Genomic DNA, 13,000 nt, shown 5'->3' with positions numbered 1-13,000 from the left:
GCTTTGGGGCTCCCTCACCCAGCTGCAGCTTGTTTGACAGGTTTTAGGCTGAGAAAGGACAGGCCATTCATATGCAAAAGCCGCTGTGTACAGCTTGGGTGGGGTTGTAAATTCGGTGGGGCAGGTTCTCAGGGAATCACTAGGGCGGAGCAAACAGAAATGGTTGCCAGTCAGCCCTACACCAGGGAGGTCCCAGCACAAGAACAATGACCTCTGTGAGCACTTCTGTCTGGAAGAAAGCTGCCCCCAAGTTCCTGCCCAAGTGCCAGATAGTCCAGTTTCTCCCCATATGTGTCTGGGTCCCTCAGAGCCTCGCCCGGCACTGGAGGTCAGAGCAAGTGGGAGCTTGTAAGTTCAGTTCGCGGTGCTGGCCTTTTAAGAGGAGCAGCTGGGTCACTCAGCCCCAATATGGTGCTGGACCAGCCCGTTCCACGCCTCTGCACCTCCTACCAGTCTCAATGCACTTTCTTCTTTACCTCTCTAATTGTAGTACTTCCACTCAGCCAGCTTTCCCACGGTTCTGGATGATAGTTGTTTTGTATTTTAGTTGTAATTTTGATGTGGTTGTGGGATGCAGCAAGAGTAGGCCTTTACCTATGCCACCATCTTGGTTCTTTCCTTTTTAATTTTATTTTTTTTTGAAATATGCTCTTTATTTCTCTTTGGCCCACATGGGTATTTTTAATTCCTACACCTAAAGTTGTAGGCCATGCTATGGACATAATCCCATGTTCACACCACACATAAGATTTTACTTTGTGTAACCCCAAACTAGCCAATAACCGTATAAACAGGACTATCACTCATGAATTTTCTAAATTATTTTATTATCATTTTGGTCATTAGTCTTAATGTGCATCCCCATCTAGTTTCCCAAACACAGGCAGAGCTTAGTCTAAAGGAAAATTATATACCTAAGTCTTCACATCTTACATTGTTCTTGCTTGAGTTATCTATGGCTTTCTATATTCATATATTTCTCAATTATTTTTCTTCCTGTTGTGTTTGACTATATATTGCTTCCACCTCTGTCTGGAAATAGACTTCACACTTTTCTATAATTTCTCTTGTGTTTTTTTTTCTTTCAGTCCTCTATCTTAGAGCCTTTTTTTTTTGTCTGACCTTTGATTGTTTCTGTCCTGAAAGGCTTCCTCTTCTTCACATGCTATATATTTTCTGTGTGGATGCCTATTGTTCTAACTACCACTTCTAGAATGGATATTTATGAATATATATATTTCCAGCCAGTACTTTTCTTCCAGACTGAGATCTGGAAATCTCCACGATTAACTCTAACTCACCAAAATAAATTGAACTTATAACTTCTTCCAAAACTTGCTCCTTCTTACATACCTCCATCTTAATGAAAGGCATTACCCAGATGCTCAAGACAGCAATGGGAAATCTTCCTAGTTTCCCTCTTACCTCTTTGAGATCAACTTACTGAATCCTGTGTGTTCATCATTACTTGAAGTCCCTCTCAGTGGGAACTTCATCATCTCTCACCTGGCCTGCGTTAATAGTCTGTTCTGATCTACCTGCCTCTCTTCCTTCTAATGCATTTTCTACATTGCTGACAGTAAGATTATTTTATAGGCACATTTAATCATGTCACTTAAAATTAAAATTTCTCCATGCCTATGATAGCATTTTTCAAAGGATGCTCTGTAAGGTGTTGATAGGCATCCTAGGAGAAAGGCGGTTGTGATATGCATCAGATTATTTAAAATCCTATTCCCCAGATCCAGAGGAGACTCCTGTTTAACCCAAGATTTCTTCCCAAATGTACTTGGCATGGGGACCTTTTTATCCATAGGCTTGTCCCTGGTCACAACCTGGGGAGTACTGGCCTAGAGGGGACCAACTGCATCATGTCCTGTTTCTCCAGTTAAATGACTTAAGGCACTCAACCCTACCAGCCCCTTCAGGCCTCTCACACACAATGACTTACAAGGATTGTCCTCCTGTCTTGTATACTTCACAAACCCCCAATTAATTATTTATTTTATTGATTAAATTTATTGGGGTGACATTGGTATCTGCTTATTTTTTAAGACTTATTTCAAGAAGTACCTTTTCTTTACCTCATTTTCTCTAGTTAGATTTTGTATTTATTATAAATAACATATATATGTATGCTAAGCAACTGGCCAACCAGCCAACTGGCTGGTAGCTATGACACGCACTGACCACCAGGGGGAAGATGCTCAATGCAGGAGCTGCTGAGTGATCGCAACTTTGCAGAGTGCCCTCTCGCACTACGGGACCCTTCAGGGGATGTCAGACTACCAGTTTCGGCCTGATCCCCATAGGCCAGGCCGAGAAACCCCACCTGCCAGAAGGACCCTGCTCACTTGCAGACACTAGGGAGGGACCGAGAGAGGTTGGCTCCAGGGCGTGTCTGGCCATCTCACCCAGTCCCACCCCACCAGCCACCTTCTCATTAATTTCTTTTCAATGTGCACAAATCTGTACACCAGGCCTCTAGTAAATTAATAAATGCTCATTGAAGTGAATTTGACAAACACAAAAATATTATTAAAATCATCTATAATTTCATGTGTCAGAAATAGGAATAACCCTTTAACATTTTTATATTTCCCCCACTTTTGTTTCACCGATATACCAACACACCTAACTTACCATGAGATTTTATAAATACATTTTTAAATGGAATATTACATATCCATTTTATCCTGCTCTCTCTCTCTTTTAAACTTAACACTTATCATAAGTTTTTCCCCATATCATTGATTAATCTTTGGAGACACCATGTTGAAGGGTTTTCTAATTTTCCATTGTATAAATTTATTACAGTCTAACTATACTCCTGTTTTTAAACACTTAGGTATTTCTTTAATAAGTTTTTATTGTAATAATACTGCAGTCAGTATCCTTGCACATGAATCTTTATTTACATATCTATTTTTTCTCTTAGGATAGATTTTTATAATGGAAATTACTACTCAAAAGAATATAAACTTTTAACCCACACTTTAAATTTTCTCTGATTCTCTTTGGCATACTCTGACCTGCCTTCCCTATGATTTTTCTGTGTTTTGTTCATATTTCAAATATAGAATTCATCATATGTGTTATAAATTTTATCCACTTCTCTTTCAATTAGAAAATATATTTTCTGAAGGCAGTGGCTGTGTCTTCTGATTTCTCATATACTTAGAATCAACATAGTATCTGCCATGGTTTAATTAGCTATTCTTACTTATTTTAGCATTTCAGAAAATTCAAAATAATTCATAAATATAACCATGTATGTGTTTACATTTATGTTTCTTCTTTTCTCTCTAACAGTATGGTATTTCAGGTGCAATTAATCAGTTTCAGAGCACCGTGTTATCAGTTCCTAATCTCGTGCCTGACACATATTTTGATGCTTTCACCAGACCTTATATTAACAACAAACTTGAAGAAAAAACTTGTGGATTTGGTCCCAGCTTGTCTTCAGTATTTGATGATGATAAGAATTTTCACACAATTATCTTTCAAATAAAGGTATATTTACTTTTACTGAAACTCATATTTAAGAAATTGAGCAATATGTTTTCTTCCTTTCTTATCTTTGAATTGAATGCTACTTAATCTCTAAATGGTAAACTGTTTTTTTTATAAAGTCTTAGTTGGCCCTAGCCGGTTTGCTCAGTGGATAGAACGTCAGCCTGTGGATCAAAGGGTCCTGGGTTCAATTCTGGTCAAGGGCACTGCTGTACTTTGGTTGCAGGCTCCTCCCCGGACCAGGCCCTGGTCTGGGCTCGTGCAGAAGGCAACCAATCAATGTGTTTCTCTCACATGGATGTTTCTTTCACATGTCTTTCCCTCTCCCTACCACTCTCCCTAAAAATCAATGGAAAAATATCTTCAGGTGAGAGTTAACAAAATAAGTAAGTAAATAAATAAATAGTCCTGGTTGATCAGAACACTGACAACAGGAAAAGGAATTAAAAGTGCAAGATATTTGAGACAACATTACTTCTGGGGTAGAAAATGAGATTTAAAAAGAACAAGAAAGGAACAAAAGGAAATATTTTTATCATACAGGAGATGCAATCCTATATAATAAAGAGCTAATATGCTAATTAGACTGAACAACCTTCTGGACAACCTTCCAGATGAAGCTGGGGCTGTGAGGGCTAAACCCCTTGCACGCATTTTGTGCATCGGGCCTCTAGTAAAACATAAATGGAGCATAAATAGAGACACATGAGCCATCATAGGAATAGGCAGGTACCTCCAATACATACTAAAATGTGTAGGGGAAAGTATGATGAGAAACAGGATAGTCTCTCAAAGTACCTCTGCATAAGATATTTATTGACTTCAAGAGGGAAAATAGTAAGGTTGCAGTGACAAAGACTGACAGACACCACCTTAACGAACACGTTAACATCACCAGTAGTGCAACAAATTGACATTACACCTCTTTTGACGTGATGCACTGAGAACTCCTGTTGCTTCTGTGGTATTACTGCCAAAATGTGCAACTGAATCTTAGCACTAGGCAGTATAAGCACACATACAAATGAGATATATTTTTCAAAAATGAAAGACAAATAAAGATTGAGGAATTGTTCCAGATTAAAGGAAACCAAAAGATATAACAAGATGATAAACATGATCCTGGATAGGATAGTGAATCAGAAAAAAAAAATTTGTTTTCTATGAAAGACATTTTTGGAAAAAATAGCAAAATTTGTATAAGGTCTATAATTAGATTATAGAATTAATGTTAATGTTAATTTCCTGATTTAGATTATTGTACCATGCTCATGTAAAAAGACATCCTTGTTTTTAGTAAATACATCTGAAATATTTAAGGGTAAAGTCTCTCATGTCATCACCTTTCTCCCAAATGGTTCATAGTAAAATGATATACATAGAGAGAGAATGATAAAGCAAATATAATAAGGAATTTTAGTGAATTTTGGTGACAGATATATGGAATTCTTTGTACTATTCCAGCAATGTGAATGCGAAGTTATTTCAGAATACAGAGTTTCAAATCATATTTTGAACATGTTGCTATGACCTGTATGATCACAAATAAGAGATACTATTAAGTAAGCTCAAAGGAGACACAAGTTTGACAGTTTCTTCCTCTCAATTAAAGAAAAAACATATTTTTATTTATTTTTTTTATTGATTTCAAAGAGAAGGGAAGAGTGGAAGAAAGAGATAGATAGAAACATCAATGATGAGAGGGAATCATTGATCAGCTGCCTTCTGCATGCCCCACACTGGGGATTGAGCCCGTAACCCAGGCATGTACCCTGAGCAGGAATTGAACCGTGACCTTCTGGTTCATAGGTCGATGCTCAACCACTAAGCCACACCGGTCGGGCCTTCCTCTCAATTTTTAATGTAAAGAAATAAACAGTCGTAAGAGTGCAGAAGAATAGATAAGAGCCTATTAAAAGGAAATAAATGAACAAATAGCTAAATGTAACCATATAGGGTGTGTGCTCTTTTATGTCATTAAACTTTCTACTACTAGCCATTCTCCATAAAGCATGACTAGCCTGGGTATGTTGGGAATGAGCAATTCCATTGATGGCCTCTAGTTTTCCCTGGGACAAATTGTAGACATTTGCAAAAAAATCTTGATAGGAAAAATAAGGGAAAGCTATGGAGTGCAGCCAGGGAGTCATGGACCAAGGCTAACTGTCTTTCACAGGCATTGAACTATGATCATATATATTGACACAAGTAATAAGGGACTGAAATGATGGGCAATTATTGTTTTGATTTGAAGAAATTTTGTGGGGACAAGGTGGTTGTAGCCAAGTTTAAGTGAAGGAAAGGGTTTTATTAGGGGAAATTATGAAAGACATTTTGGAATATGCCTGGCCACTACAGAGGACTTCACAGTAAGATTAAGCCATTCATTCTCTAGATATGCTGAACACTTTTGCCTTTGCTCAAAAATACTTCAACTGAGACATACCATTTGCAATTTGGAAACAGACATTCTCTTGCCATATGATTATTAGTGATGTGTACGTTCACTGTGAAGCTAAAAAATTACCAGTTTTCGTTCTTTCAATCATAAGAAACAGATTCAAAGATTTTAAAAAATGTTAACTTTGTAAGAGACTCGTTAGCTGCTGCTCCTGGACCTGTAGGATGGCATCTTCCCTGAGTTATGTACCCCCAGGTCAAAGCATATTGTTGGACCCAGAGCAGGCATTTGTATTTGTTTGTTTATTTACATTGAATTGAATTCTGCTCAGGAAAAATAAAATTGTATTTCTCTGTTTATTTATAACATTTAGGAAACCATAAAGGCAGCATTTGAATCTGCCCAACTATATGCAGCTACATTTGAAAAGTTCCAGTTATTTTTCAGGGAAAATGAAAGTCTTGACTTAGAAGCTCTTAAACTTCAGGAGCCTGGTAACTTTTCTAATTTTCCTTACTAATTATTTTTGATAGGGACCTCGAGGTTTATCATCTTCTAGGTTTGTTTGGTGGTGAGTGGTGGTTTCCTGGCATTTCAGCACATGGAATAGGCTGAACCCAAGCAACCAATTCCAATCACTTTGAGCTTCTACTCACAGCCTTGAGCCCAAGGCCTCCCAGTCTCCTGCTACCACATCCTCACATTGGACAACTTTAATCCTTCAAGTTCCCATCAGGATGAGATCACCAGACTCCCAGGTTTCCCTTCATCTAGTCTTGCCTCGGTTCGTCCATCCTGTCCCAGTCCTGGAACCAGAGTCTCACAGGCACTGTCTGATGGCTGGGACTTTGGAGTTCCTTGGCCTGGGCTCCTGAGGGCTGTGTTTCTCATGATTTTGGAAACTCTGGCAATTCCTAAACCTCTAAACCCAGTTGTTTGCTAGAGATTAATAGAAGGTAACTTTGCCCCTTAGATAGCAGGCCTTGCCTGTTATCATATTCCCTCAAAATACTGTAACATTGCCTTGCACATATTATAGGTATTTAATAAATGTCTGTTTGAATGAACTTTGAGTCAGAGTGTCCCCTGAACAGCCCCAGAAGATGATCAGGGAACAGGTTCTGGCTTCCTCACATTGTCAGCCTATCTTACCACTACGTTTCTGTAAGTCAGTGTTTACTCGTAACTTCTGTACTTGCTGAACACTAATAACTTGCTAGATACTGTGCTAAGTAATTTCTCAGGTATCTCACCTAATCCTTATAGTTCTATGAGGTGAGTATTGGTATTCTCATTTTACAAATAAAAAAATGAAGACATCTATACTAATAAAAGGGTAATATGCTAATTAGAGCAGACGTCTTCTGGACGTCCTTCCAGATAAAGCTGCAGTGGTTGCGAGGGCCAAAGGCAGGCAACCATGGCAGTGACTGGTGGCAGCTGCAAGGCCCCGGGCTCAGGCAGCAGTGGGCTCAGGCCTCACAGCTGCGGCGGCCGGCAGTGGCAGCAGCAACAGCGGAGTGATAGGGTGGCGTCTTCCCCTGATCGGCCGGTTGCCTCCCACAGAAGGAGGCCAGACTGTGGCTTAGGCCCGCTCCCTGGGGAGTGGGCCTAAGCTGTCAGTAGGACATCCCCTGAGGGCTCCTGGACTGTGAGAGGGGACAGGCCGGGCTGAGGGACACCGCCTCCCCCCAGTGCATGAATTTTTGTGCACCAGGCCTCTAGTATAGAGATAAGGAAACTGCAAAATTGCACAGCTAGTAAATGGTATAGAAACACTTTTCTCTGACTTGAAAGCTTGCCTGCTTAACCACTGTACATACTACCTGTCTATCTCAAAAAGAGATAGAAAATAAATCTTATTTCTCTTCTATCAGCTTTGCTCTTCTGTTTCTCTTTGGCTGTGTGACTATGGTAAAAGAGAAACATGGTTATTAGATCAATAACCTTATTGATCTAAATTTCTTTATGTATAAAATGAGAGTATTGGACCAAACTGGTGTTTCCCAAACTGGTATCTCTTAGAACACTATTAGAAAGGATATTTACATGATACCAGGTAAAAAGACTCTGTGTTCGCCCTGGCCAGTTGGCTCAGTTGGTTGGAGCATCATCCTGTACACCAAAAGATTGCAGGTTCTATTCCTAGTCAGGGCACATACCTAGGTTACAGGTTCAATCTCCCGTCAGGGTGCTTGAGGAAGGCAGCCAATCAATGTTTCTCTCTTACATTAATGTTTCTCTCTCTCCTCTCTCCCTCCCTTTCACTCTCTCTAAAATCAATAAACATAGGGTAGGTAATTGTCCTTTTTTCTATTGTGAGGAAGCTGAATCAGGAAGATTAAGTGACATGTGGGTTTAAAGACTAACCCTAGGTCTTCAAACACTCTGTCTGGTGTGCTCTTTATACATGTCAAACTCCCCCTGTATTCAGGAGAGGAGAGGACATGGATGAAGGCAGGAGTCAACACTCTTGCTCTCCAGGATGCACTCAGGAGCTCAATCTGACCCACGTGGAGGAAGTAATTGGAAATAAGCTAAACTTGAGAGGGTACAGGATTTTGAAAGGCAAGCAGAGTAGTTTAGTACCGTATGACTGTTAGGAAGGGTTGTGTTTGACCAGTAGCCTGATAAAAGGGTATTTCAAGGATAACCAGGCTTCCACTGGTTTCAGGTGGACGGGGGAAGGGAGGAAATGGAGGCAGGAAGATCATCAAAACCCAACTGCAGCACATGGCAGGTGCAAGCTGGCAAAGGCCCTGAGCATGATGTGCGAGCAGGTTGGCAGAGGTGGTGGAAAGAGGAACGGGGAAAACTTGAGCTATGCTTGATCTCTTGTGTCTCAAGCGTTTATTGTTAATATCCTCAAGATGCTTTCCTTTGTGGAGAACCCTTAGACCGAGCCCAATTTCAAATCAACCTGACTCTAGAATCTAGTCCAGCCGTGGGCAAACTACGGCCCGCGGGCCGGATCCGGCCCGTTTGAAATGAATAAAACTAAAAAAAAAAAAAAAAAAACCCGTACCCTTTTATGTAATGATGTTTACTTTGAATTTATATTAGTTCACACAAACACTCCATCCATGCTTTTGTTCCAGCCCTCCGGTCCAGTTTAAGAACCCATTGTGGCCCTCGAGTCAAAAAGTTTGCCCACCCCTGAACTAGTCCATTCCAGACGATATCCTCTACTGCAATTATGCTATTTTTACCTGCCATCTCTTAATAGGAGCTGGGAACATATTTACATATTTGTTACTTTAAAACATTTAATTATTACTTATTAGCTTTTTATTACAAGAATCTATATATTTAAAAGCCTAAGAGACCATTAGGACTGGACAACCAGATGACTGGCCGGTAGCTATGACGCACACTGACCACCAGGGGGCAGATGCTCAATGCAGGAGCTGCCCCCTGGTGGTCAGTGCAGTCCCACAGCCAACCTCCCACGGCCAGCCAACCTTCCGCAGCCCCTCCCCCTGGCCAGTCGGGCCCCCATGGCCCTGATCGGGGCTGGGCCAGATGGCCTCGATCGGCCCTGATCGCCGGCGGGGCTGTGGGACCCCACCTGTGCACGAATTCATGCACCAGGCCTCTAGTAAAATATAAAGAACTATGAGTTAACATGTTAAAGTTACACAAAGAAGCTTACATAGGAATAACATAAATACATATGTATATTTATTAATGCAATGATTTTTAATATATTTCACAACAACCCTTCAAAACCTAATCTAATGTGTTGCTTTATGTGAATTATTTTATGTAGATGTTAAGTTCTTCAGTGAACAACTGGAAAAGTATCACAGACAGCACAAGGATGCTTTAGCCCTAAGACCCACCAGAAATGTCGGCTTGCTGCTCATTGACACGAAGCTGCTGAAGGAAAAACTGATTCCATCACCTTTGCGATGTTTGGAGGTAACTATGAACTAGGAAAAAATTTTAATTATGGCCTCTACAATTATTTTATGACTTTTCTACTGCAAATAAACTGTATTTTCTAGTATTGCCAGTATTTAAAATGAACATAAGTCTACTGGGCATTCTTAATTTCTAGGAAAAGTTCCACATTCTGCTTCCTGTTCCAAGCACAGTCAGCTTTCAGATGCGGAAGGAGGGGGACTGCAAGCCTCCGACTAGCCTCTTACTCTTACTCCTTTTTCCTTTGTTGGAGAATTTCAAGGCTTCTTGGTGTCACGTTCTGTGGGAATGCTTCCTCATTCTAGGATGCTGAGGTCACACTCGGGAGATCGTTTCCTGATCTGACACTGTCCCTAAAGACCTGGTTATATTTTGGTACTTGGCAAGCGGTAGCTCACAGGGTCCGTCCAGCCCCCCACCTGGTTTGTACAGTTTATGAGAACACAGCTGTGACTGTTGGCTTAGGTGTCGTGTGGTCTGTGGGTGCTTTCTCACTACAAGGGCAGAGCCGAGTCGTTGTGACAGAGACTGTATGTCCTGCAAATCTAAAACAGTTACTCTCTGGCCCTTACAGAAAACTTCTGAGCCCTTTATAGAAGACGGCTCAGAAGTGCTGGTACCTGTTCTGTTGTAATTAGCTGTGTGACCTTGGGCTTTCTCCTAGAGCTTTGCTTCTTCATCTGTTGAAAAAGACGAAATGTACAATTGGAGCAAATTCAATTCAATTTCAGCAGTTTGAACACTACTGTATACCAAGCCAAAGAAAACTGCTCTCAAACTGGCTTAAGCAATCGGAAAACTTATAGGCTATGCAGCTTTAAAAAAAAGAAAAAAAGGAAGAGTGGGGGGCGAATGGGCATCAGGGAGGTTTGGTGTAGTGACTCCGTGGTGTTACCAAGACTCTGTTTCTTTTCATTGTCTTTACGGAGCCTCCTGCTGTGCCAGCTTCGTCGTAAAGCTCACATTCCCACACATTTGTGACTTGGTGGTGAAATGCTCCACAGGCTCATTATTGCCTTGTTTCTGTGCCGAGACAGAAAGGAAGATTGGGATGCTGAGCACACATTTCTCTCAGCCTTAAACAGTAGTACTGGACCTCTGTCTAATTGAATCAACGAAGACCAGAGGTCCACCCTTACCCAATCACACTGGCCAACGGCAGCCAGCCTCCCGTGTGCCTAGTGATCAGTCGGCCTCCACCTTCGTTTCTGAAGGAGAAATTGATCCATTTTCCCCCAAACCACATGGCTACCACCCGGCATGAAAGGAGCAGAATTGACGTTGGGGAGGACACGACAATGTCACTACACAGGGCAAAGTAACAGAAAGGGTGTTTACAAGAGCTCCGAGAGTTTAGACTACTTTTAAATAAGTTGTGCAATGTAGTTTGTTCTGGAAATGATCTTCACAACCTGCCCTTCCTGTTGGTTCATTTACCTGGCAGGGATTTAATGTGAAAGAAAAAAAAAAAGTCCCTTTATATACACTGCTGCTTCCAACACTTGCTCATTGAACAGATGGTCAATTAGGGTTGACCTGCAATGTATAGTAAAATGAAAATATAATCAAAGTTATGATTGACATTTTCTTTTTCTTTCCTAGGTGCTAAATTATATGCTGCCTTGTCAAAGCAAGCAAAAAGTGGATGCCATTATCTCTGAGGCACAAGATGCAGAGTACAAACTTGAATTTGTTCCATCGACCACCATAGAATATGTTAACAGCTTAGTATTTCTTGATGAAATTCAAGAAAGGGTGAGTTGATTCCTACAACTCATTATTGCAGATCTTGTGATAGGTAATGACAGATAAAAGAAACTGAGGGGCCCCGACTGGTTTGGCTCAGTGGATAGAGCGTCGGCCTGTGGACTAAGGGGTCCTGGGTTTGATTCTTGCCAAGGGTACATGTCCAGGTTGCAGGCTCGACCCCCAGTGGGGGGCATGCACTCTCTCTCTCTCTCTCTCTCTCTCTCTCTCTCTCTCTCTCTCCCCCTCTCCCTTCCTCTCTGAAATCATTAAAAACAAAAAGAAACGGAGGGATTGAAGCTCAAGAAACAGCTGTGGAAATATCAGAAACACTTTCAGACAAAGTAAGCAGATGCCCTACACACAACAATGACAGCTAACACTGCTCAGACTCCTACTACTGGTCAGCCATTGCACTGCATTTTTTACAGTCATTACATTTTAAATTCTCACAAAAACATAAGAAGTATAGATCATTTTTATTCTGCAGATCTGGAAATAAGGACTAAAATAGGTTATGTTGAAGGTTTGATCTCTACCCCCAGTCAGAGAGTATGCGGAGGCAACCAATCAATATGTCTCTCTCACATCAATGTTTCTCTCACTCTTTCTCTCTTTCTCTCTTCCTCTCTCTCTCTCTCTCTCTCTCTCTCTCGCTCTCGCTCTCACCCTCCATTCCTTCCACTCTCTCTAAAAATCAATGGAAAAAATATCCTTGGGTGAGGATTAACAACAACAACAAAAAAGGACAGGAACTAGGAACTGGTACAGCCTAGGGCAGTGGTCGGCAAACTGCGGCTCGCGAGCCACATACCACGTGCAGGCGCACAGTACAGTGCGATTGAAACTTCGTGGCCCATGCGCAGAAGTCAGTATTTTATGGAAGAGCCACACTCAAGGGGCCAAAGAGCCACATGTGGCTCGCGAGCCGCAGTTTGACGACCACTGGCCTAGGGAAATCAGAAGGCCTCTCTCTTTCCATCTTTCATCGCTGCTCCTCCCTAGAACTCTAGAGTGGTATTTCTCAAAGAGTGGTCCCCAAACCAGCAGCAGCAGTAGCAATGGGAACTGTTAGAAGTGCATATTCCTCAGCCCCACCTTAGGCCTCTGAATCAGAAACTTGGAGGTGGGGGCTCAACAATCTGTGTTTTAACAAGCTTTCCAAGGTTGAGAACCATTTCTCCGAAAGCCTCTCTCTGCAATCTTCTCCACGTGGAAACAAATGGCCTCTGCCCACAGCTACAGTCTAACTCTTTCCACATTCAAGAGAGGTCAGACTTATGTCAGATTGCTAGCTCCCAATTTGATGCTGCTTGTGACCAAGGAGGTTGAGTCAAGTTTCAGCGGTTCTCAACCTGTGGGTCGCCAACTGTGGGTCGCGACCTCTTTGGGGGTCGAACACCCCTTTCACAGGGG

At 41.5% G+C, this 13,000-nt stretch overlaps 1 protein-coding gene across 1 annotated transcript in view; it reads left to right on the top strand.

The window, feature by feature from the left end:
• Positions 1 to 13,000, top strand: part of DNAH6 (dynein axonemal heavy chain 6) — a 225,389-nt gene that overhangs the window by 52,787 nt on the left and 159,602 nt on the right. The window contains 4 exon segments of the mRNA XM_023763522.1: positions 3,313 to 3,513; positions 6,288 to 6,408; positions 9,684 to 9,835; positions 11,441 to 11,593. Of these exon segments, the coding sequence (XP_023619290.1) occupies positions 3,313 to 3,513; positions 6,288 to 6,408; positions 9,684 to 9,835; positions 11,441 to 11,593 (627 nt within the window).

This window comes from Myotis lucifugus, unplaced genomic scaffold (assembly GCF_000147115.1).
Source record: "Myotis lucifugus unplaced genomic scaffold, Myoluc2.0 scaffold_290, whole genome shotgun sequence".
NCBI classification, from domain to species: domain Eukaryota; kingdom Metazoa; phylum Chordata; class Mammalia; order Chiroptera; family Vespertilionidae; genus Myotis; species Myotis lucifugus.
Note: the sequence above shows the minus strand (reverse complement) of the source record. Positions and strands in the feature narration are given on the sequence as shown.